Raw genomic sequence first — 24,440 nt, 5'->3', positions numbered from 1 at the left:
GAGACCTCAATCTAACGCGGTTGATATCTCAGCATTTTGGACGGAGAAGGAATGATTTGGGTTTGGCAGATAATATGGAGGCAACACATGGCATAGACATGCATGCCCTGCGCCATTTCCCACCTACACCTCTTTTTTTTCTTCTCTCTTTCAGATTTCGACAATTGAAAGAGAAATTTGCCTCCTCATTTCCTCCTCTGCCTTCATCTTCCGCGACTGTTTCTCGCACTCTTTTTTTCCCTTCGATATTCTGTGGCGCCAATTCCACAATCGTGTCCCACTTGGCCCTTCCGCTTCTTGTTCGTTCGCTTCGAAGTCTTCGCTTCAACCCTGCTTGGGATCAGTTGCTGATCGAAGGACTTTGTCATACTTTTTTTTTCTTTGCCAATTCAACACGTCGAGCGGTCGGTTAGGGAAACAACAAGCCAGTACTCAAAAGGATAACAACCGTGCGGCGACTCCTCACCCTGCTTGTTTCACCGCATGGCCACCCTCTCGATTGTCCCTTGCAGCTGATTAGCAGGCATCCGGCTAATATCGGCTCTGCTGCATCTCCCCCGCCTGCTGCGATAGGCCCGTCGCTACGTCGATAGGCCTTCTCCGCCATGAAGGCAATTTTCAAGAGAAAAGATTCGAAACCACCATCGGATGAATCCAGCCTTGACAAAGCCCTTTTGCGCCCTGCAGTGACAGTCGAGCGCATCTCTAACTACTCGCACAAGTCGCCAAAGCTGATAAGTTCGAAATCATCCTCGCCGTCATTAGGAGGCACCATGCCAGAAATCGCGATGCCTGAGCCCCCCGATCCAGTTTCGAAACCAGCAGCGTACCTTCGGAGCATTTATGCTGTTCGGGAAAGGACAAGGCTGGTTCTCGAGGAGGCCAAAGTCAATGCTCTCAACCACTTTGATGTAGACTTGTCCAAGTTCAAGGACACGGCCGATTATGTGGTCGCCATCATCAAGGTACGCTTTGGGAAACCCAAATATGTTGGTTCCAGCTCAGGTCTAATTATGTGCAGCGTGATTTCCAGGGCGACTATGCTTCTATTCCGCCTCATGGTCGGTGGCAACATTTTGAAGTCGGCGGAAGACCCAGGGTGACCCAATTGTTGCAGTCATGGCCTACATCGATTGACAACCAGGAGAGAGCACGTCGACTGATTGATTTGTTTCTGGTCTCTGTCCTTCTTGATGCTGGTGCTGGCACAAAGTGGTCTTACAAGTCTAAGGAGTCTGGTAAGGTTTATTCCAGGAGTGAAGGGTTGGCAGTGGCGAGTCTGGAAATGTTCAAAGCTGGAACGTTCAGCAGCGATCCCACTCAACCTCATCAAGTTGACGCCGCTGGTCTGAACAAAATGAACGTGGAGACTCTGGCCAAAGGGATGCAAGTCTCGGACACCAATCCGATGTCTGGACTTGAAGGCCGAGCTGGATTACTGATTCGACTCGCCTCTGCTCTGCAGAATGCCGAAATTTTTGGTGTTGACGGTCGACCTGGGAACATGATTGGTGAATGCATACTCTGTGCCTTCTTTTCGGATCCCTGCTGACGGAGTGCAGACTATCTGTTATCACATCCCACCACTCAAGCCGCTTCGGTCCCCGTCATCCTTTTACCGACTCTATGGAGCGTTCTCATGGATGGCCTATCGAGTATTTGGCCAGCTACTCGAACCACCATTCAAGGAGTTTCTCTCGGAGACGCCTGGCCCTGTCAAGCCATGCCTAGGTCTCCCCCTGCTCAACCCTGGGAGACAATTGTTCCCTTCCACAAGCTCACGCAGTGGCTTTGCTATTCTTTGATGGTTCCGATGACTAAGCTGCTCAACGTCCATTTTGCAGGGGCAGAATTGATGACCGGTCTTCCCGAGTATCGCAACGGAGGCTTGTTGGTCGACACGGGCCTGCTTACTCTGAAAGAAGAGGACAGGCAGCGCGGGTTGAAGATCTACCATGAGATAGTGGGAGACGGCAATGCCATTGAAGTGGTTCCAACCTTCCCACCTAGCGACGATGTGATTGTGGAGTGGCGCGCTGTCACTGTTGGCTTTTTAGACGATCTCCTTGTTGCGGTCAATGCGGGCCTCGGTCTGCAGGGCGTAGAGCAGTTGACGTTGGCACAGATGCTCGAGGCAGGAACTTGGAAGGTGAGACGCTTTGGAAAGGCTACTACCACATTAAAACTGACCAGGCTTGATAGGGAGGGCGTGAAATTGCACAGGTATCCCGTCCGATCACTGGAGGACCTCCCATTGGTATCATTTCAGATGGCACAGTCTTCTAAAATGGCGATTTCTTCTATGCTTATGCAATAATGGGTTCCACGAATTTCGAAGGTCACCAAAGGGTGTCCAAGACCGAGAACAGGGATTACGAGACGACATATGCGCTTGATGATGTTGTGGTATGGTTTACTTCATTGTGGCGAGCCATCCTTTACTTTTATGCCGATCTGAAGTCGGTGCTATCGTTGAGTTTTGCAGGAGCTGGGTTGATGGTCTCGATACTTTTACAAGGGGCTTTGGGAAAGAAAGAGCGGTCCAGCTTGGAGCTTTTCATTTCGATTCATGCAGTGGCCAAAATGCATTCCTTTTACTTCTTCGACGGCTATCCGGAGGCGCACAGTACAGCCGATCAGATTGTCAGGACGTAAACTGGAAGTTATCTGCTCTCTGAAGGAACTTCAGTCACTCGGCAAGGAAGCTTTGAGTCTGCTAGATCACATCTTATTGTCATGATAGCCTTTGAGACCAATGCTCGATGATCGGTTCTCTCATCAATGAGATTATGACTTTTCCGCAGTTATTTCTTTTCCTAAGGCTAGTGTCCCAAGTTAAAGGAATGAGGCCCTCCTTTCACCGCAAAACTCTACGTTGGGAGACAAGGTGCGGTGTCTTTCCACTAAGGGGGTAATACTATGTACCCAGCGAGGCTCGCGAGCTAGACGAGGCTTGCTTTCAGCCTTACCCCGCCCTCGTTTAAGGACCATTTGGCATTTGGAAGACTGACAATTAAAGCATCGTTCCTCTACGTGCAAAACGCCTCGTAGGGTGACGTATCTCAATGAGGTCATTGCACAGGATGAGCTGGTAATCTGTCTTTTTCGCAGGCCTGTTCTACTTTGTTATCCGCAGCTTTGCATAAGGCACACCTGGTATCCGCAGCTGGCTCTGCAGCGCAGGCGCGAAACTCGACCGATTCCCCGGCTTTCCAAAGCGCCACCGCCGAGTTTTTTCTTTTCGCGGAGAGTAAAGGATCAAGGACCGTCTGCACTTGAGGAGTTGGAAACAACATGGATACGCGAAAGAGGAAGAAGAAGGTCTTGCTGATGGGTAAGAGTGGCTCAGGCAAATCGTCGATGCGCTCGATTATCTTCAGCAACTATGTCGCAAAGGACGTTAGACGACTCGGCGCAACCATTGATGTGGAACACAGTCATGCAAAGTTCATGGGCAACTTGACGCTGAACCTGTGGGATTGCGGAGGGTATGGCATATGTTTCGTCTCGCACGCTTCGTTCAGATGTGGTTAACGCCCTTGTGCAGGCAGGACGCTTTCATGGACTCCTACCTCAATGCGCAGCGCGAAAACGTCTTCTCCGACGCCGAAGTCCTCATATACGTCTTTGACATCGAATCTCGGGCGGTGGACCAAGACCTCGAGACATATAGCCAGGTGATCAAGGCATTGAAAGAATACAGTCCTAATGCCCACGTCTTCTGCTTGGTTCACAAGATGGACCTGGTACAGAGCGAACATCGTGAGAAGATATATGAAGAAAGATGTCGATTGATCATAGCCCGGTCGGAGGGTCTCAGCTTGGAGACTTTCGCGAGCAGTATCTGGGACCAGACGCTCTACAAGGCTTGGGCCGGCATAGTCCACAAGATGATCCCGAACTTGGTGGTGATAGAACGTTTTCTGGGAGCCTTTGCCAAACAGCTCAAAGCCGAGGAGATAGTCCTTTTCGAGAGATCTACATTTCTGACCGTGACGAACGTGGTCACGCAATATGGCGAGGATAATCCCAACGTTGACCGACACGAGCGAATATCGAACATCATGAAGAGCTACAAGCATACAGCGGCAAGAAATACCAGAACCACAGCGGCAAGTGCAGGGTTCTTACTGTTCAAAGTTCAGACACCTCGCTTCAATTGCTTTCTGGCGAGATTTACGGAGAATACCTATATATTTGTTGTCATTCCCCCCGGCGAGGCGGCGTTCAACTGTGCGGTCTTGAACACGATGATGGCAAGAGACGCGTTTAGCAAGAAGACCGGCGTTGAAGGATGAGATGGCATCCATTGGAAGTGCGACGAGCAAATTGGAGATCTCTTCAACTGCTCTTGTCTCCAGCCATTCATTAAGCCAAACAGGATTAATTCAAAGACACGTACTTCCGAGAATGTTCAGTCCCCGTATTGTTCAACAATACGAGGACGGACCTCCACAGAACTCGACTTGGGTCTGCTTGTACAACGCACGCTCCGAACGTTAACAGCGATTTACCGACATCCATGCTTGGCCACGACAGGGTCGACGTACGTGGGCAGGCGAGATTGAGCCGAGTCGGGAATTTCTATGTACGACGGGAGCGACAAGACGTTTTGATTTGGTCCGAAGCTCCGAGGGGGGAAAACAACCTTGTCTCTGTATTCTTCTGACATCTTTATCGTGGATAGAAATATCGGGTTGCAGGGCTTTCCAAGGAAGAGAAGTGTCCGTGCATTAAGGGATCATTATTGCTGCTTGCTGAAGAGGAAGCTACAGGGAAATGTTCAGCATTGCATATCGGGTAAGGGAAGGCATGTCGTGATCGCAGTCGACATATCGCAATATCGAGAGGGATATCTTGCCAGTGGAGTGGGTGATCTCACGCGGTATGGGATTTTATGTTCAGACAGGCTGAATAGCAGCAAACTCGTTTGAGGATCATGTTATGAAGCCTTGGTCCTCTGTAGGTAAAGGCCAGAGGGAGCTACATAGCGTTGACCCTGTTGACCCTGTCGGCGGAAGCGGGCGTCCAGTGACCGGCATGCCAAGCAATTGAAGGCCGTGTTTCCCGACTCGCAATTTTCTTTCGACCTCATCTCAGTTTTCCCGCCTCCACCTTCGTACTAAACGTACGAACCTGTGGACATCCCTCATCAACGATACCGTACAAACATCACTTCGGGCGATCGTGGGTCACGACTGTAGTACGAAGACTATGTGAACGGACTCTAAAGCCGTAGCCATGCCCAAGGAACGCCAGACATGCACTGAGTGCTCTATGCGCCGGCAAAAATGCGACCGCAACGTTCCCTGCGGTCGCTGCGTCAAGAGGGGCGATGCCGCAAAATGCACGCGGGAGTGGCCTGAAGGCGGCTACGATCCAAAAGTTCACCGAATCTATCCTCGATCGTCCACAGCGGCAGACGCCAGTCCCACAACCACCGATACATCCCCCCAAACCAACAATACCAACCCGCCAGAGGCTGCCGTGCACCCTTCTCTTCGAACGCCCAAGTCTGTGACTTCCGGGCCTAGTCCTCGCGAACAACCACCAGTATATCCAAGCAACCTTGGGCCCGCTCCAATCAACGGCCCGCTCACTGACGTCGACAATGCTGCCTCTGTGTTAGAATTTCTCACTTGGGGTCGGAGCAAGCTGTCCGATTACGATCTTAAAGCGTTAGATCTCCTGAAGGAACCTCACCAATCTGGCACTGCCGCGCTTCCCAAGGACACCGGGCCAGACTGGGATGTTTCAAATGGCTTTGGAGGGACGGGTGCTGCCCAGGTCTCGTTCCTACAATTGCTCCTTCCTAGTCGTAAACAAGTATTCCAATTGGTGGAATATCATGTCAGCTCGATTTTGTGGTATCACGGGTGCTTCCATGGTCCGACGTTCTATGAAGAGCTCAAAGAGGTCTACAAAGGCCCCAGTGGACTCCAAGTCAGGAACATGGACCTCAGATGGACTGCCTTACTCTTTGCGGTAATGGCAGCAAGCATGACTTGTGCTAGTGAGCAGCTGGCCTTGAGCTGGGGTTTCAAAAAGAACGAAAGAGCGAAGCTGACTAGGCAATGGTACAAGGCTACGGTAACGTGCCTCAATCTCGCAGACTATATGTGGCGACATCACGTCTACTCAGTCGAAGCCATCACTACGCTTACCATGTCCGCCCATATCCTAGGGTTCAGCAATACCCAGAGCACATTATTAGGAGCTGCTGTCAAGATCGCCCAGGGTCTCGGCTTGCAACGACTGGGCCCAGAAGATGACGCAAGCAATGTTGTTGGAGCTTCCATGCTATCGACTCCTGCGCTCCGAGACAAGATAATCAAACGTGAAACGGGAAGGAGACTGTGGCAACAGTTGTGTATCCAAGACTGGTTTTCGATCCCTTTCTCGGAGATGTATTCCATCCAGAGGATGCATTTCTCTTCATTGAAACCTATGCACTGCGATGACACCACAATGTTGCCTCTACCCGACGATGTCCCAAGTATGACAAGTTTCCCCAATTTTCTCGGGGACATCGCAAGCTTGATGCCGCAGATACATGATGCAATCATCTCTTCGAACACCTTGTACACCAAATATGAACAAGTTCTGGACTACGACGCACAAATGCGAGCCCTTGCAACCGACGGACTCCCTCGCTTCTTCTCCATGAGAGAACCACTTCAACCGGAATGGCCTGCATTTATCCCGTGGGCGAGACGCAGCTTGACGATTTGTTTCGCTCACAAGATCATCATGATCCACCGAGCGTTTCTAGGTCGCAGCTTTACGGAGCAAGCGTTCGACTTTACACGTCGGACATGCATGGCAGCCGCAAAGACAATATTGAAGGAGGCCAGACAGGCCTATGACGAGGAAGGGCCGATGCTCTGGATCGATCAAGCTTTCATGGTTGCGGCGGGCATAACGCTCGCCTTGGACATCTTTCACCGCAGACCCAGTGAAACCGAGTACGAAGAACACCGGAAGTTGGTGGAGAATACCATTACAATGCTGGGAAAATTCGAAAACAGCATGATTGCAATGCGCGGCATTCGATTGCTGTCATCTTTGCTCGCTGAGCAGGCCCGGTTGACGGCCGACCAAACCCTGGAAAACTATCGAAAGCGGACACATGACAATATGAGCGGAGATCGTGGCCAACCCAAACGGCAGAAGTTCAACGTGCCGAAGTTTGTCGAGTCTTTTGTGGGAAACGACTCGTTCACACATTCTCTGCGGTCAGCAAATCGAGGCGCCGAACCCTCGCTGGATTTGTATGAACCGACTGAATCAAAAACGCCTGGATCTCAAGAACCCATCATCACGTCCGACTTGGGGTACGAGACGTTTGAACAGCTCTTCCCCCCGCACACCGGAATCAGCAACAATTTTCTTTTTGAGGATCTCTTGAACTTCGACATATAAGGATTAGAGGTTCCCAAACCATAGGACGGTGCGACGGACCAAGACGGACTCAGCAGGCCTATCATCACCGTACGATTATCGAAGCGTCATTATTGGACGATAAAAGGCGGGGAAGGTCGGACAGCCTTATCGGTTGTACATAAACTCTCATTCGATATCAATGGTGCGAACGACAACCATCAAACCCATTGACTACGGATGTCTGTACCCTAAGTGACTATAAAGAGCCCCGGGACCTCCTTCGAAAACTCCCTTTCAACCCTTCGTCGACCAGCAGATCGCCCCGCCGAAACATAAACGATCAAGCGTTTGGACTGATTCTATCTCAATTCCTCTTTCCTTGAAAGTCGTCTTCGTACATTCAACACTACATCAAAATGGGTAGAGAGAAGACAAAATACTTGGACCGTCCCATTCCCACCATCTCACTCGCGAATTTTGAATCACGCATTGATGAAATCACCTCGGAACTAGTCTCTGCCGCCGAGAACGTGGGGTTCTTCTCCATCACCGACCACGGCATCACTCCCGAAGAAATCGACGAGATATTTGCCCAATCAGCCCGGTTCTTTGCTCTTCCGGACGAAACCAAAGGGAATGTCCCCTTCTCCTCCGCAAACAATGCCGGGTGGGAGAAGAATGCACAAGTCCGACCTTCCACCGGTGCGGCAGACAGGAAGGAGTCTTACCAGATGCAGTTCGGCAGAAACATGGAGGGTAAATGGCTTGATGAACCTGTCTTGCCGGGCTTCAAAGATTCTGCCCTCAAATTCATGTGGAAGGTGCAGGAAGTTTCAGAGAGGCTGATGACATGTTTCGCGCGAGGATTGGGGTTTGAAGATGATTACTTTGTCAAGGCACATGATGTGAAGAGACCTGAGAGTCAGACAGTGGCGAGACTCTTGCATTACTTTGAAACTCCCAGAGAAAACGCGAATGGGGAGGTTTTCCATCGCGCAGGAGCACATACCGATTGGGATCTACTGACACTCTTGTTCCAGAAGGAGGGCCAGAGCGGCCTTGAGGTGCGTCTACGTCGCTTTGTGGTCCAACCAATTTTCAGACCGCCAGTCAGGGCAGTGGGAAGTGCCAGACTGACCTTACATCCTACAGATCTGTCCCGGTCGCGAAGCGTCCACATCTTTCGCCCACGGAGACACCTGGACGAAAGTTGCCCCTTCTCAAGAATCCATCATCTGCAACATCGGTGACCTTCTCATGTCCTGGTCCGACGACCGATTCAAATCCACCTTCCACCGCGTCAAGGCACCTAGTGACGTTGACGATTTCTACGGCGAACGCTACAGCATCGCCTTCTTCAACCAACCGTGCAGAGACGCCGTCATCCAGGGTCCGCGCAAGAAATACCCCATGGTGACGGGGGAGGAATTTACCCGCAACGCGATGAGGAGAAATTTCGAGGCGTTGGAGAAGAAGAGGCTTGAAAAGGAGAGTTTGGAGAGACAGATGGAGATGGAAGAGGCCAAGAAGATGGTGGAACGCGAGGGTCTCAGAGGCGCGAGCGTTGAGAGTGGCGGTAAGGTCGTTGCAGAGGTTGGCGCTTGATAATTTTGTGGTCCTGCGAAGGGAAAACTGTAGACAGTAGACAGAGATGGTCCAATCGGGTAGGCGGTGTCTTGCGCCTTCGTCTTTCCATTCCAGTGTCGGTAGAGAGGGCCTTGTTCTGCCGTAATCGTCGACAGAAGAGAAGAAGAAGAAGAAGAAGAAGAAGAAGAAGAAGAAGAAGAAGAAACGAGGGTACTTTGTGTATTCCCGCAGCTTGATTCCCCTCAAAAGTCTCCTGAGATAGAACACACACACACACAGAGAGAGAGAGAGAGAGAGACTCGGACGACGAATTGTGAGAGTACTGGTCGATACATGCGTCAATTACCAGTTCCATCTAATTTGACGCAAGTTTCTTCGGCGAATAGGTCATGTTTATCAGATGTCTGTAGGGCCGTATGTGGAAGACTCGACCCGACCCCAGGGTAGGGAGGATGATAATATCGTAAGTCGTGGTGGGTACTGTGGGAGAGGAAGAGATCTCTCCGAGAGGAAAAGGGAAGGGTGGTTGGGCTCTGTACATAATTCTCGTCTGGTCTTCTCTTCGCCTTCTCCTCTTCTCACTCCTGCCTTCCCTCGTCGTTATCGTCGCATTACCCCGTCTCGACAGGGGCGAGCAGGCGGGGGGTTTTCCGATGGTCCACCAGGTAGTCCCTATTGCGCCATGTGCGTCTCGTCCTCGAGATGCGCCGTGTTCGTCGACGGGAATGTCTGCCCCGTGGCTTCGTTCCGGATCGGCTCCGAGGGGACGAGAACGAACAGAACGCGGCAGTTCTCCGTGCTCACGTTCTTCCATGCCTGTGAAGGTGGTGGGGGGAACGGTTTGTGAGAGGTCAAAACAAAGGCGAAGGGGAAAACTTGGAGATTGAGCGATTCTGTGCATTGTGGTGATCGGAGTCATAGAAGTAGGGGTGGGAAGGAGGCGTGGTCATGATGATGATGATGATGATGATGATGATGATGATGAGGTGGGAGCCATAAAATATGGGGTGGGGGAGGATGTATGTGGTCAATGACTATTTAGGTAGGAGAGGGAAGTCGGGCAAGGAGCATGGGATAAATGAAGAGAGGTTGACGAGTAGAGATTGACATTGCAAAGCGCGTAGAGGTGGATGAGTTGGGTGAGAGGGAGGGAGAGAGACCACCGCCCATCCCAGGCGCATAGGTACTTACATGATTCGTGCCCCTCTGGACACAGACATCCCCCTCCTTCATGACCGTCTCGGACCCATCGTCCAGAATCAGCGTGATGGTGCCCTTGAGGACGACGCCAAAGTCGACGCTCTGCGTGCGGTGCATGATATTCACGTCATCCTTTGTCTCCGGCCCCGTGGCTGGGAAATCCACAATGCGGCAGTACACGCCCGCCTGGTCGACCAGGCCGATCTTCTTGCCGTGTACGTCGGTCCAGGGGCCCTGCACGTTCGCGGCCGGAAAGCCCGCCGTGCGGAAGATGTTGGTGAAGCCCGGGATGATGCCCGTCGGCGACGCGCCCGTCGCGTCCAGCGGGTTCGCGGGTGTGAGGGTGATGTCGGACTCGATTATTGATTTTCCCGTGCTGTCGTGGCCTATATGGTGGAGTGATTGTGTCAGTACCCATGTATATTGTTGTGGTTAGGGAGACAGGAGAGGAGGAGCCAGACCGGTCACGATGCGGCGGGTGGTGGGGAGAGACATGGAGGATGGCACGGTTATGGGAGCGAGCGTTTCTATCTAGTGACTCTGAATGTGGAGGAGAGCGCAATCAAAAAGGAGGAAACGAATATGAATCTTGAGTTGTTGAATCGGAGAAGTAGTGTTTAAACACACCACACGCCATTATGGGGTTAGGAATATGTTGAGTGTCCGAGATCCAAAAATGGAATGCTAAGAAATCCTCGAATCCTACTGCTACAAGGCATTGGGCTATTTCTCAACTCAGAAGCTGGGACCCCGGTTAAGTAAGCGCTTACGCAAGCCATTGCAAAGAGGCTAAGATGCGCAATCATGCATAGGTACGAGTACAGAGATGCAGGCCTCGATAAAGAAGGCAGCGAGGAGATAAAAGTGCCCCAAAGTCGCTGTCACTGCTCGACAACATACAGCTTCTTGATCAACGAAGGGAACTGGTAATAAAAAGAATGTTTGCCAGTAAAGATTGAGTGTATCGCGGCCGATAATACCACTGGGGCAAAGGTTGCTGTTGTATCGAAGTGATAACTTAACATAGCACTGCATGATTTCTTTTAACCATCCATAGGTGCCTATCACCAAACGGCCCTAGCGTGTTGCTTTCCACCGTATCACACCCGTCCACAGCAGAAATGATAGGGCAAAGTGGAGACATGGGTTGACTCTGGTATGCTGTTGTCGGAACCCTACCGCCCTGGCCCATAACCTGTCGCACAATCCATGGAAGCTGTGTTCTGTGATTCCATCAAGCTCATCTATTCCAAGCGCCATGACTCCCTTGATTGTTTGCTCCGAGACCTTGTCAGTTCCCATCCGTCCCGTTCGTGACATCATTGTCGTTTACAGAAAGGCAGCCAGACCCAACAATGCAGCTCCGGCAACACCAAACCCGGCTGGCATGACAGCGGCGGCATTGGTGGTGGAGGACGCGGTTGCAGATGCAGAGGAAACGGCCGAGCTGAGACCAGAAGATGCCGCTGAAGTAACAGAGCCAGCCTGGCTTGTGACAGCACTCAAGGCACTGGCAGCCTCGGCGGTGATGCTGCCAAGGATGGAGGAGGCGGCAGAGGTCAAAGATGAGAGAGTGGCAGCCGCGCCGGTGTTGCCCGTAGCAGCTTCAGAGCTAAGGCTGGAAAGACTGGCTGAGAATGCAGATTTGGCCGAGGTGAAGCTGGCAGCGATGGAGTTTTCAGCATTTTCAGCCGAGTTGGAGGCAGAGGCAGCAACCGAGGCGGCGGAATTGGAGACTGAGGCGAGAGACTTGGATAATTCTGACGAGATGGATGCCAATGAGCTGGAAACTGCTGAAGGTGTTACGGGCGAGGAGTTGGATGTGACGGTAGAATTGACACCATTTCCCTGAGCCAAAGCGGGCACAATGACGACGAGGGAGCAGAGGAGATTGGAGAGAAGCATGATGGAGGCGTCAAGCGTGTTAGTCGAGATGGAACTTGCTGGTGAAGTGAGCTGGGTTGCAGGTTTGGGAAGAAGTTGAGAGGGAAAACAAGAGAATGAGAGCGAAAAGCATAAATACCTGGGCGAGGCTGTCAAGATGCAAACTGCGTCATGCGCTAGATGGGAGGTGAAAGCTGGAAGACGTCGGATACCACCGATTGAGTGACCTTGTCTTGCCTTGTAAGAGCATCTGTTCGATGGTTGGCGCGGAACTGGAATCGCAATGCCGTCATCGACATCGCCAAGCCCTACGCGCCAAGATGGGCTAAACTTTATCCAGACAAACATCAAGCCACACAGCGAGAACAGGGCCACACGAGCCACAATTCAAGCCACTCACGCCGATCGCCTCCCGGATGCAGAGTACATACTGGGTACATACCTACCTAAATACCTCGTACTTCAGCCTTGGTTCTCGAGAGATCATTTTGAAACCGGGATGAGCTGTGTCGTCTGGGGCTTTGGGCATATACCTGGGTAAAGTATAGACGAAGCACTCATGCGGCATCGTTTGGTCATTCCACCCTCCGTCCTTGCCACTACTAAACATGACAAGAAAAGGTATGTACAGAGACAAGGCACGTGTATAGGCAAGCCCCATAATTGGATAGTCGACCGACTGGACGAGTGCTCAGTATTTGGCGAGAAGCCGTTACAAGCCTTGTCGTTGGATGTTGGATCAATCAAGCTTCCTTCCGCCCCCGGACCGGCATCTTCGGCCTCACCCCTATTGGCTCCACCCACCGCTTTTCCATACATGGCGAGCTCAATGCTCAACTTCCAACCCGCATTTTCTGGTCGACATCATCAACTTCCACCAACATATGATGCATACAGACGGCAGCATATAAGCGACGTCCTTCCCTCTTGTCCAGCATTTTTGTTTTCGATCCCTTGGCATAGATTGGCTCAGTTTTTCCCTTCAAACGCGTCCCTTTCCGTGGTTTGCAGCATGGTCTCTTCACTCTTACTGCTCGCCCTTCCTCTGGCACTGCAATCCAATGCTGCAGCACTGCCCCCTTCGGCACAGGCAACGGGCCTGGACATCAGTAACACTCTCCAAAACATTCTGGCCAACACGCAAAAGAGCGATGGCTACAGCTATCCAACAGATCTGACAAGAGGAATTGTGCCGGTACGTTTTAGCCTCCATGGCACATTCCTTGCCGTCTCTGTGGTCCTAGAGAATAGTATTGCCGGTGTGCAATTTTCTTTTGCTGTCCAGGACGTATTTCTTCTCACCGTTTAATATCGCTGTAGAAGCCAATCCACTCGCACAACGACTACTGGCGCGACGTTCCTTTCTATTCAGCCCTCTCCGTAGGCTGTGCCTCAGTCGAGGCCGATGTCTGGCTCTACAACAACACCCTCTACGTTGGCCATGAACAATCTGCTTTGACACCTGCCCGGACACTCGACTCCCTCTACATCCAACCCATCCTGGATACCATCCAACGACAAAACCCGTCATCGCCGTTTGTCACTTCATCCGCCAAAAATGGCGTCTACGACACAGCCTCAGGTCAAACTCTCCTTCTGTTTATCGACCTCAAGACCGACGGCCCAACCACGTGGCCTGCCGTTGTCAGTGCCCTTGAACCCCTTCGCAGCCCGGGCTACCTCACCACGTTCAATGGCACGGGCGTCACCGTCGGCCCAGTCACCGTCATCGGCACCGGCAACACGCCGCTGAACCAGATCCAGCCGCTCCACGAACGCGACTACTTCTTCGACGCCCATCTGGACCTGCTGAACTCGACCGAATCCAACATCACCGCAGCAGTCTCGCCCGTGGCATCGACCGATTTTGCCGCGCAATTCGGCCCCATGAACGGCACCACGTTCAATTCCACCCAACTGGAGACTCTGATCAGCCAGATCGAGGTGGCCAAGTCCAAGGGCATCTTGGCGCGCTACTGGGACACGCCGGCCTGGCCGATCAGCACGCGGAATGCGGTGTGGGCGACCTTGCTCGAGCAAGGTGTCGGACTGTTGAATGCGGATGACTTGCCAGCGGCTGCGGGCTTTGGCGCTTATTATGGGATGTGGTGAGGATTCTAAGAGAGGGTGAGGCTTATATTCCGGGGGGGGGTTAATTAAGGAACCAGAGGAAGAAAGGGGTATCTCCTAGATAGACCAACAAAAATACAAATTGTACAGACTCAAATATATTTTTCTCAATCCGAGAGATATGAACTGCGGTTCTCCACCCAACCCATCCTATGAGGGAGATGGATGATCTACAACCTACTCTTTTCTCTCTTCTCAAAGCAACCGTTGGCTAAAATGTCGTAGTCTCTTCCATTGTTCCAGCCCATCCACTCTCTCAAAGCCTGCTCGCCGCCCTCACCGGGCTTCAAGGCCTTGCCGTCCCACTGCATTTCGACTTTTCGTGCCGGCGACGAAGTCAGCCCGACGATGGGTCGGTGCTCGTACCCCGCGGCCTCCATCTCCGCGTGCTCGAGTACGGGGGCACAGCAGGCATCGGTTCCATCAAAGATGGCCTCCCACTCCTTGCGCGTCTTCTCCTTGAACCGCCGTGTGAAAAGCTCGCGCATATACGGCCAAGAGCGCTTGTCCAGCCGATCGAGCTTGCCCGGGACGACGTCCGCCTCGGTGAGACCCAGTCCCTTCAGCAGCTCCTGCCAGAACTGCGGCTCCAGGGCGCCCACGGACATGTATTTGCCCGCGTCCTTGCACTCGTAGCACCCGTAATATGGGGCTCCGCCGTCTAGTGTATTCGTGCCCCGCTCACCATTCCACATGGGCATCTTCGTCAATAGCCGCGGGAACGTGCCGAGATAACTGACGCCATCGACCATGTTTGCTTCTACGACCTGCCCCTTCCCACTTGTTGCGCGGTGAATCAGCGCCAGAAGAACACCAGTGAATGCGGCATGGCCGCCACCGGCGAAGTCTGCGAGGATGTTGGCCGGGTGTGCAGGTGGGGCCCCTCTCGCGCCGAGCATGGAGAGCACTCCGGACACGGCGAGGTAGTTGATGTCGTGGCCTGCCATGGCAGAGTATTTCCCATCGCGACGGAACCCTGTCAGTCTCACCACGATGAGGCGGGGGTTTTTCTTCAGCAGGACGGTTTCAGGGTCCAGACCGAGTTTCTCCAACACACCGGGGCGAAAGGGGTCGATGAGGATGTCGGCAATCGAGGCTAAGGACAGGAAGACGGCGACGGAGGAGGGGTTCTTCAGATCCAACGCAATGGAGCGTTTCCCGCTGGTCAGAAGATCACTGCTGGAGACTGGGCTCGGGCGGTCGACGCGCAGGACGCTGGCGCCCCAGTTGGCGAGGAGCAGGCCACAGAAGGGGCCTATAGAGACTCGTGAGCGGCCTTGCTATTTGGATACCTTGAGAGAAGGAATCTTGCGGTACCTGGAGCCAAGCCAGCGAGTTCGAGGACGCGGACGCCCGTCAAGGGTGGGTTGGCAGTCATCTTTGCTTGTTCACTGCTGCAGACACAATTCTGCTCTTCAATGCCGCAGAGGCATATATCTTCGCCCGGCGAGCTTCACCTCATGTTGCTCGGGGCTTTATCTGGGGGTAGCGGCACCGTCCAGCTGGCGTCCAGCGGCCGCGGCATTGGGAATGTTGATTCCCCGACACATACTCGGTGCCGAAGTGGCCGAGGCTCATCAACATATTCCCCCACAATCAAGCATGGCAAGTTTGCCGGGGAGCGGCCTGGCGTTTACCATTTTCTCTGCCTGAGCCTTTCGTCCTTTGCATAGCTTGCACAGTCCAGCTTGATCGACGTGTCTGTTTGGATGCTTGGGCTTTGATTTGACGAAATTTTCGGCCTACCCAGTACTCAGTCCACACTTGAGGCCTCCCTCGGCTAGTCAAACCGTGCCGCTACAACAGGGTCAGGCATGCCATCCCTCTGCCTCTTGCCATGCTTATCTACATAGTAGGGGCGAGGGACCAGGGGCAATGCCGCTCCCTAATGCATGCATTCGATCTATCTACCCAAACTTTGAACATGATTTGACGTCTGACACATCCTGCCACAAGGTAACTGAATGAAACAGACAGCCATATTCTCCTGGGATGGGCCGCACTGAGGTGAACAGCCCCCAGACTAATAAAGAAAGCCAAAAAAAAAGGCCTGAGAGTATATTGTCCTGCCATATACCCCAAGTCAAGGTTTGCTTGAATTCATTAAACAGAAGTTTGCGTCTATGCCTTTGGCCAAATACATTGATCAGATGCTCGGCTGAAGACTTATAACCTTTGAGGCCTTCAGTTCGAAATCGTTTTTCCCTTCATGTGGTTCTCGCCGTCAGCATGGCACGCAAGCAGGTGTTGATATCAGCCTCGTCCACGCTGTGAAAGGCGTCGCATCACGTGGGTCACGTCGTACGACTTGCTCAGCGAAAAGCAAAGCTTCAGATACTGCCGCAGTTGACGAAATGGAAGGGACAGAGAGAAGAACCAAAGGTTGTGATATACAGGCATCGCAGCATTGTGCTATTGGACGTTCTGACCCACGCGTTGCCTTTCGGCGGCGTCCTGACGCTGCTAGTTTTGAATATCAACCCCTTTTGCATCGGCAACCTCTCGACCTCGGCAGTGACCGCCTTCTCCGGAGGATTTGCTTGTTGAAACTCTTGACTGTTGAGGACAACGGCGCCGATTTCGAGCAAGGAATCACGCAACTCGGTCAATTGTACGGCCCAGCGCCATACCGCCTCCTTGATTCGGATGGCATAGGACTATTCGGAATGCCATCTGATCTTGGTTTGCCCTAATCTTCGGCGACGATCCCTTCACGCCACATGTCGTATACTTTGCGCATACGAAGTGAGAACTTGGAAAGAGACTCGGAATCTCCCTTCAACATCTTGACAATGAAACCCTCTCAAGCCCTCGTTCAGAGTGCTTGCGCCGAGAACGATCTGTAGGACTACGAGCGCAATACAACTTACCTCTCTTTTCCGAGCTCAGATGCAAATCTGAATCGTCTCGTCACATGGAGTGAAACCATCGTGTGTACGTCAACATGGTGACGAGCATAACAAAAGCAACGAAAACCCTCGCCAGCTCCGACTATGTTTCCTGCGGTCCACGGAGAAAGAGAGATACTAGATTGCTTATGGATCTGTCTAGAGATAAGTTGCTGTAGCCGCTGTCGAGCTGCCGGATGCGAGAAAGCAGCGGGCACCGAGCACCTTCCTGCAACCCTTCCTTCGTCCTCGAGGCAAGTGGGCGCAGGAGCGGGCGCAGGAGCAGGCGCGCCAATCCTCTCGTCCTTCAACTTCTTCGTCTTTAGGTCACCAGTTTCTACTCAGTCATCCGTACACTTCAGATATCCCTCGTTTATTCTTATTCACTATGAAACCCCCGGAGATTGCCGGGTTTTATGTCGCTTGGTGCGATGAGTTCTACGGTCCAGCAGGCTCTCCTCCCAGCTCCCAGAACTGGACGCTACAAACTCCCCCATTCAATTGGAACCACGAGTGGCAGAGGTACACCAACTCAACGGACAATGCATTTCTTGACGGAAATGGCCAACTCGTCATTGCTCCACGGAAAGTGAATGGACAATGGACTTCTGCTCGTCTGCATGGCAACCACAATTTCGGGTGTGACCCCAACCGCAAGATGATCTTTGCCGCGCGCATCAAGCTCGGCCAGAACCCGCCGTGGCAGCAGCAGGGGATTTGGCCTGCTTGGTGGGCGTTGGGTCAGTCGATGCGCAGGGGTACTCACTGGTACGTTTTGAGTCCCTCTGATTCCCCTATCTTAGTAGAGGAGCCTCTGACACAGCGACTTTTCTTCAGGCCCAAATGTGGTGAGTGGGATATTATGGAGCTCAGGAATGGCTCCTCAACAAACCAAGGTAAGCTACTGTCCTGAGCTCTTCTCAAGGAATCTCGAGTTTCTGACAACACCCAAACATAGGCGCGGTCCACCAGACCGATATATATGGTAACCACGCTGAATCCCACGGATACATCGATTTCGATCGCCGAGATTACCACACTTGGGCCGTCCTCATCGACCTCTCCGACGGTGACTATAGCAAACAGACGATCAAATTCCAACTCGACGGCCAGACTTATTACACGGTCCAAGGAGACGGTTCCAGCTGGGCCACGAGGGAAGGCTGGGACAGATGCGGCCGCAGCCCGTTCTTCCCAATTTTGAACATCGCTGTGGGAGGCGATCACCCCGGAAATCCCAATGATAACACACTGCCTGGCGTGGAGAGTGGTATGACGATTCAGTGGTTAGCAGTTTACAAGTCATGGTATTGAAGCACATGCCCAACCTTGCCAGGTCGGACAGATAGGTTGGAAGGGGAGCAAAGATGTTACGGCAATTTCCTTGCCTCAGCGAGCAACCGTCTAGTGAACAAGGAACAAATTGCGGAAGAGAACGGCATGACTAAGCGTCGAAGGGGAAATAAGGAAGGCTGCTACGGTCTGTGTTAGAGTTCCTATAATTAGACATTCTTCCTAAAGACTCAGACTTTCACATACATTGCCGTTCCGTTTGGTCGGCTGGCACAGCACTGGCAGGGAGCGGACTTTGTCAAAATCCTCCATCCATTTCTGTTCTTCGCAGACATCTAAAAAAAAGAGTAAACCCAACTACTTCATAGGGGGGCTGTTTAAGATTCACTTGCAGTGTTGTTTTGATTCTCTATATGATACTATGCGAGAATGGATAATCTATCGAGACTTCGCCTCGCTTTGCGCGATATGGACTTCGTAAATAGTATGTGGGTCCGTCTGTCCCTGCCTCTGGGCTCTTTCGTTTTCTCCCCCTTGGCTCAGCGCAAGAACTTGTAAGCCCTCTTCCACCAGGGCCATCCGGCCTGCTCGGCCCTCTCGCTTGCGAGGATGTCAGCGAGATCCAGCTCCCTCCTGCCGCTGGTGATGTCGATGTCCTGGATGCGCTTGAAGACGGGCCTCTTCCAGAGCTTGAAGGCGAGGTAGAAGGCGAGCACGATGGGGAGGCTCAGGTTTGCCTCGAAGGAAGCCTAGACACGGGCCCCGGCAGTCATGTCCCCATATCCAACGGGTGCAAAACCCGTCCAAAACTGCGCGGCCAGGATCAGCAGGTTCATGGTCAGCCCGATCCACGATCCCACGACGCCGGGTTGGGACGTGAAGGCGACTTCGGACACGTTGTGGCCGTTGTATTTCCACGCCGCGCGGAACCGGATGTGGCACGCGCAGATGGACGCCCATGTCATGACGGACGACAGGCCCGAGATGGCCAGCATCCAGTTGAACGCTTGTGTGCGCGTGTCGTCGCCCGCGGCGATGATGAGACACAGCAGTCCCACCGCCGACGCGAAGATGATGGCGATCGGCGGCCGTCAAGCCCACTAGCTCGGTACCGCTGAAGGAGAAGGCGGCCGTGACGGAGGTCGAGCGGAGGCCCTTGAAGCCGTGGTTGAAGGACCCTGGGTCATACTAGTACGCACCTAGGTAGCCCTGGGACCCGACGCCGCCGGTAGCGATGATGATGCCGAAGATATAGAAGCCGACGACCTAATTGGGTGATCAGCTCTTGCTCGTCATTTTCTCTTTTTCGGTTACCGGTCTGGGTGAAGTGGTATACTCGGCAGAGACTATACTTAATGCGAGAACCTTGATGATGGAAAAGATAAACTCGGCCTCTCCGTATCTGACACATAGTCAGCCTCGTCTTTATCTTCCCCTTCCTCCACCAACACACGACCCTGAGAGGTGTCGAAAACGACTTACCCCTGTGACGCCGAAGAAATTAATCATCACAACGACAATGTAAAATATGACCACCCACGCCGCAGGGTTGACGTCCCTCGCGCCGGACCAGAACGAGAGCGTGATAGATGCGGCGGTCAGCTCCAGGGGCAGCATAACCAACCAATTCAACGCATAATTCCAACCCCTTGGATATCTCAGATCAGCACGTCGGCAAAAATGGCCTTTGGATAACAACGGGGGGTGGTCTTTAATGTATGTAGAAGCGGAGTGATGACTGACATTGCAAATCCCCATGCCGGGTCGATGAACCTGGTATTGTAGACAGCAAACGCGCCCGAAATGGGGAAAAGGACGGCCAATTCTCCCAGGGCGTGGACAGTGCAGTACAGCATGATGCTGATGAGGCCGTAGGCAAGCATCAGCGAAGCCGGACCCCCCGTCCCCAGGGCCGAGCCAGAGCCGGCAAAGAGACCGGTCCCTAAGCACTGACTGTTAATTATTTTCACTTTCCACGTTCCCCCCTTGCTCCCCGAGGAAGATGGGAAAAGGAGATTCAACGAAAGCACCGCACCGATCGAACCCTCGATAGCTATCATCTGCAGGTGTCGGGCATTTTGGCAGATTGTGCAACTGGTAACATATACTGGTGACTGACCCCTCGGAAAGGAAGAAGGGGCCGTTTAGTGGAAAGGACTTGAGATGCCCATATCGGATGCTCCCCGTCTCTGGATTTATGAATCCAAGATGAATTTGGGCGCGCAACTTCACTCCGGCTGCGGGCACGAGACGTCTTTCCACATTCCCACATCAATGATACCTCAGGGTGTAGTTTCTTTGCGAAAGACGTCATAGAATAGGGGATGCCAGCCTGAGTGGCAACGTAGATGGAGTCAGGCTCGCCGACGGGGGCGTGTGTCTGATCTTGTTAGGAGGCGAGTAACGAGCCGACTTTAGACGAAGATTTTGAAAAAGAGTGGTAATTGTCGCCATCACATCAATCGTGCGAAGGCTTCGCAAAAGCTTTTACATAAATATATATACATAAACACGTAGCAATGGTACCAATGGGCAAAGGGCTGAGAGCTCCACCCTCTCCGCCCTCGTCGATGCGATCGATGGTTGTCCCGTCGGCTTGTTGCAACTCCACAGTACCCAGTAATACGGGGAGGGTTCGACTCGCCTAGATTGGCTTAACGCGCGATGATGACACGCCCACCCCCTCAGTGATCAGGTCAATACCCAACTCAATATCTCATCTGGTCTGACGATGGGATCGCGGGTGGGAAAGCACATCGAAAGAATATGTGTAATCTTTGAAAAACATAGATGACGCGCTGTTCGTGGACAACATAACTGTCCCTTTAGTCGATTGATTTATGGCGCAAACCAACTCCCTCTTTCTTCAAAAGCAGTCAATCTCGACAACAGCATCTTCGTGTCAATATGGGAGCAGTCCAGATCTCACGCCAAGAGCGGGATTTTTGGAATGTCTTGGGTCCTCACATAGATTACGACCTCTGCTCACAATAAACCCCCCTTTACAAGGCTACAGGCTGACCTGAATCTGGACACTCAAACCTGCTTGGGGAGCATACGAACGAACAATTGCTTTTGAAATCCAACAATTTTGCTACGGGCACAATGTAGAGGCTGTCACTGGCGAGTCGGCAAAGGGTGCCGATAAGCATCGCCAAGACGTGAAATGGCAGAGGTGCTCACTGCCATGGCCCGGCGACACGATCTTTGCCCTACCCGCACACCCAGCCGTCTATGTTCCACTGGTTTCGCTAGATTCCCTCAAGCTTCCTAAGCTCGGTATCTCAGCCCTTAACACGGTTTGGAAAAGACAGCGGTAGCGTTAATTGAACCAAGACAAGAATGAAGTGACTGACTGACTGATGCTGGGACTCAATCAACCAAGCGGAAAGTGCTCTATGTCGACTGGGTTGCTGCTGTTCCTGAAGAGAGCTGATCGTATGAAGTACAATTGGGCAGACCCTGAGCAACTGCTCGTCTCTAAGAAGAGGCGACCCTCCACCAGAAATGAACGTCGCCTCGATCACAATGACAGCTCCTTCCCCTTCGCTTCGCACCTGAGAACGACATTTTTGTCCGACGGCGTCACTCTTTGTTTCTCTTCCTTTTTTCTTGGTGCTCCCCTTCCCCGTCCCGGTCTGGTGACTGTCGAGGAAAGACGGTAACTATGTGCATTACATATAACGTAGAGCCATCTCGTTCCACACAGCAATGGGTTTCGGCAGCAGTGGCAGTTCAGCGAAGAGTTTCCCGTCTGTTATGTACATGACTTGGCTATCCTTCGGTCTCTTGCCGCCTGCTTCGTGGTAGTTGACCAAGAACCAGCTATTTATGTGTTGAGCCTTGTGTTCGTCAGACGCAAGCAGCTGCTTGAATCCAGAAACATAGAGTGCTGTAAGGCCTATCTGTCTGAGACCTTGGCGGAAGGGGAGTCGGAGTTGAGAAGCTGTTATTGCAGGTTTGAATATCTAGGTACATGTCCTCCGATGGCTTGGCAGAGGGCGCAAAGCTTTTGCTCTTCTCAACAAACGCCTTTGCCAGCACTTCTCTATAGGTCGGCACAGAGAAAGGAAACATTCACCTGTTAAGACCGCGGGAGGCCATCTCCATGCAGACTTCTCTCGGGTTCATCACTGCATGCACCAGAGAAGCAGCGACGACCGCAGAGCCGAGGACTCCAAAGGCCTGCTAGTGTGTCTTCAGATTGAACAGGGATTTCTGCAGACCAGACAGCGTTGAGGTCTGGACCTGCTACTTCCAATGGGCATCATCGAAGATGCTCGAGGACTCTTCAAACCAACCAGCCTCGAGGCCGGTCTCAAAATGCGTTCCTGAGCTCCGTGCGTACACCACCTAGAACAACAATGACGGCTGTTGCAGTGGCTTTGGAACCCTGTGAGACAATTTGTCCCAGCAAGCAGGCCAAGAATTAATATATCTGCTTCTGAAAACAGACAACAATGGTTCGAACGGTTCTTGAAATCGTGGAAGAAGGGCGCAGGCGCCACAATCAATGGTCAAAGGGTACATTGCAGCCATAATGGGGTGCACCAGTCTATACCTGACCTAGGAGAAAGGGAAGTCATCGCCGCAGCAGCAGCGTGTCTCTCCAGATGGACGACGCCCACGATTGGATAATCAACCTTTGAAGCATTGAGTCTGCAATAGGGGCGGCGCCAGAGGAAAGACACCTGTATAGGACAGGGGACCAAACTCCCTCTTCCCTTACCGAGCGTAGGTCGGCTTGAAATGAGAAGGACATCAGTAAACACATAGGGCAAGAGAAGGACAAGCCGCCGCTGAGGCTATTGAGTCAGACGGCGAATTGCTCATCGGGGGGGGGGGGGGGGGGGGGGGGGGGTGGTTGGTTGGTGTCAATCCCTCCCAAACTGCTCCGATTTCTTTCTCACTTGCTAGGAGGCTGATGTGGCCCTGCTTCGCTGAGACTCCTCAATGCTGTCTCTAAAATAACCATTGCTGCACATTATCGACGATCCATCCCGACGTAGAACTCCGTCTTGAATATCTGTAGATCCACTTCAACACTCGTCTTGTTCTTTGTACCGGGTACAATAACAGGTCGAGATTGAGGGCACCCCAAACGGCGTTCACCCACCCGCGCGTGTTCTCCTAGCTAACGGCCGTTGTGTCAGAGATTCTGTACCGCAGGCGTGATATACGGATATTGGGTTCGGCTTGCTGCGGCTCTTTAGCCTGGGAGAATAGTGAGACAACTGCGAGATAAGTGGTCAGATTACGAAATGGCTCTGACGCGGCCGTCTCTCAATGCGCATTAACAAGTGAGAAAGCTTTCTCCGTGCCGCTGTGCGGTTTCGTACAACGGCTTCGGCAGAGAAAGCCGTGGAAAGCTGGGACCTACATTCCGTTCCTCCATTGCGCTACCCGCCTCGCCGCTCCTCAACGAAGGATGGCGGCTATGGCAAAAGCAGAAGCCATAAAAGAAAGGGCAAATGCTGTTCTTGCGTCCATTCGCCCAAATCCAACCATTCTACGACGAGACTTTCGCGAGTTGATGCGTGGGACCATGAATGATGGGCCACGGCATCAATTACCCGACAGGTATTCGAACTAAGAAGCTGCTTGCACTTCTACTTAACCACTGTACGAGCTAGTGGCCTGCTGTGTTGTGGTTAGTTTCCCTTCCAGGATCACCCTTGACGGAGCCTTACACAGTACTGTACCGACGGTTACTGCTGCAACTTCGCTGTGTTGTACTTAACTCCGCGCAGGGAGCAGAGTTCGGGCGCAGCAAAGCAAGGAATCAAAGAGGTGATTAAAATAATGGCCCTCGCATCGCATCGCATCGCAGCGCATTGCATTGCCTTGACACTGCAGCAACCTGCCCTTCTACCTTTTCCTCTTCCTCGAGTTAACCCCAGAACGCACAGGTCGAGAAAAGGCGGTCAAGGTCCAGCTGCAGCTCCAGGTCGGGCAAAGGCTTGGATGGATGAGTTCGCTGGTAATCAATGCCGGAAAGGTGAAAGCGAATGCGAGAGGAGCTCTGGAGTGGCGGCCGGGACGCACAGGAGAAGAGTCATAGGACCCAGGCCACCG

At 52.6% G+C, this 24,440-nt stretch overlaps 11 protein-coding genes across 11 annotated transcripts; 8 read left to right on the top strand and 3 right to left on the bottom strand.

The window, feature by feature from the left end:
- Positions 1-605: 605 nt before the first annotated feature.
- Positions 606-2,286, top strand: A1O5_01094 (uncharacterized protein; the record flags this gene model as incomplete). The annotated part of the gene is made up of 4 exons (XM_007741713.1): positions 606-965; positions 1,022-1,511; positions 1,563-2,149; positions 2,203-2,286. The coding sequence occupies 4 exons, from the start codon at positions 606-608 to the stop codon at positions 2,284-2,286; spliced, it is 1,521 nt and encodes a 506-aa protein (XP_007739903.1).
- Positions 2,287-3,294: 1,008 nt separating this feature from the next.
- Positions 3,295-4,298, top strand: A1O5_01093 (uncharacterized protein; the record flags this gene model as incomplete). Its single annotated transcript, XM_007741712.1, has 2 exons — positions 3,295-3,488; positions 3,548-4,298. 2 exons carry the CDS (start codon positions 3,295-3,297, stop codon positions 4,296-4,298), a joined length of 945 nt encoding a protein of 314 aa, XP_007739902.1.
- Positions 4,299-5,241: 943 nt separating this feature from the next.
- On the top strand, positions 5,242-7,422 carry A1O5_01092 (uncharacterized protein; the record flags this gene model as incomplete). The annotated part of the gene is made up of 1 exon (XM_007741711.1): positions 5,242-7,422. One exon carries the CDS (start codon positions 5,242-5,244, stop codon positions 7,420-7,422), a length of 2,181 nt encoding a protein of 726 aa, XP_007739901.1.
- A 377-nt stretch (positions 7,423-7,799) lies between these two features.
- Positions 7,800-8,988, top strand: A1O5_01091 (uncharacterized protein; the record flags this gene model as incomplete). Its single annotated transcript, XM_007741710.1, has 2 exons — positions 7,800-8,447; positions 8,536-8,988. 2 exons carry the CDS (start codon positions 7,800-7,802, stop codon positions 8,986-8,988), a joined length of 1,101 nt encoding a protein of 366 aa, XP_007739900.1.
- An 833-nt stretch (positions 8,989-9,821) lies between these two features.
- Positions 9,822-10,665, bottom strand: A1O5_01090 (uncharacterized protein; the record flags this gene model as incomplete). The annotated part of the gene is made up of 3 exons (XM_007741709.1): positions 9,822-10,004; positions 10,162-10,556; positions 10,632-10,665. The coding sequence occupies 3 exons, from the start codon at positions 10,663-10,665 to the stop codon at positions 9,822-9,824; spliced, it is 612 nt and encodes a 203-aa protein (XP_007739899.1).
- Positions 10,666-11,428: 763 nt separating this feature from the next.
- Positions 11,429-12,022, top strand: A1O5_01089 (uncharacterized protein; the record flags this gene model as incomplete). Its single annotated transcript, XM_007741708.1, has 1 exon — positions 11,429-12,022. One exon carries the CDS (start codon positions 11,429-11,431, stop codon positions 12,020-12,022), a length of 594 nt encoding a protein of 197 aa, XP_007739898.1.
- A 1,044-nt stretch (positions 12,023-13,066) lies between these two features.
- A1O5_01088 (uncharacterized protein) lies at positions 13,067-14,166 on the top strand (the record flags this gene model as incomplete). Its single annotated transcript, XM_007741707.1, has 2 exons — positions 13,067-13,249; positions 13,375-14,166. The coding sequence occupies 2 exons, from the start codon at positions 13,067-13,069 to the stop codon at positions 14,164-14,166; spliced, it is 975 nt and encodes a 324-aa protein (XP_007739897.1).
- A 188-nt stretch (positions 14,167-14,354) lies between these two features.
- A1O5_01087 (alpha-methylacyl-CoA racemase) lies at positions 14,355-15,562 on the bottom strand (the record flags this gene model as incomplete). Its single annotated transcript, XM_007741706.1, has 2 exons — positions 14,355-15,439; positions 15,502-15,562. The coding sequence occupies 2 exons, from the start codon at positions 15,560-15,562 to the stop codon at positions 14,355-14,357; spliced, it is 1,146 nt and encodes a 381-aa protein (XP_007739896.1).
- Positions 15,563-17,460: 1,898 nt separating this feature from the next.
- Positions 17,461-18,386, top strand: A1O5_01086 (uncharacterized protein; the record flags this gene model as incomplete). Its single annotated transcript, XM_007741705.1, has 3 exons — positions 17,461-17,840; positions 17,910-17,968; positions 18,031-18,386. 3 exons carry the CDS (start codon positions 17,461-17,463, stop codon positions 18,384-18,386), a joined length of 795 nt encoding a protein of 264 aa, XP_007739895.1.
- A 750-nt stretch (positions 18,387-19,136) lies between these two features.
- A1O5_01085 (uncharacterized protein) lies at positions 19,137-19,469 on the top strand (the record flags this gene model as incomplete). The annotated part of the gene is made up of 1 exon (XM_007741704.1): positions 19,137-19,469. One exon carries the CDS (start codon positions 19,137-19,139, stop codon positions 19,467-19,469), a length of 333 nt encoding a protein of 110 aa, XP_007739894.1.
- Positions 19,470-19,553: 84 nt separating this feature from the next.
- Positions 19,554-20,248, bottom strand: A1O5_01084 (uncharacterized protein; the record flags this gene model as incomplete). Its single annotated transcript, XM_007741703.1, has 4 exons — positions 19,554-19,631; positions 19,713-19,759; positions 19,841-20,013; positions 20,109-20,248. The coding sequence occupies 4 exons, from the start codon at positions 20,246-20,248 to the stop codon at positions 19,554-19,556; spliced, it is 438 nt and encodes a 145-aa protein (XP_007739893.1).
- Between the last annotated feature and the right edge of the window lie 4,192 nt (positions 20,249-24,440).

The sequence above is a fragment of the Cladophialophora psammophila genome (genome assembly GCF_000585535.1).
Source record: "Cladophialophora psammophila CBS 110553 chromosome Unknown aczJe-supercont1.1, whole genome shotgun sequence".
Lineage (NCBI taxonomy): Eukaryota > Fungi > Ascomycota > Eurotiomycetes > Chaetothyriales > Herpotrichiellaceae > Cladophialophora > Cladophialophora psammophila.
Note: the sequence above shows the minus strand (reverse complement) of the source record. Positions and strands in the feature narration are given on the sequence as shown.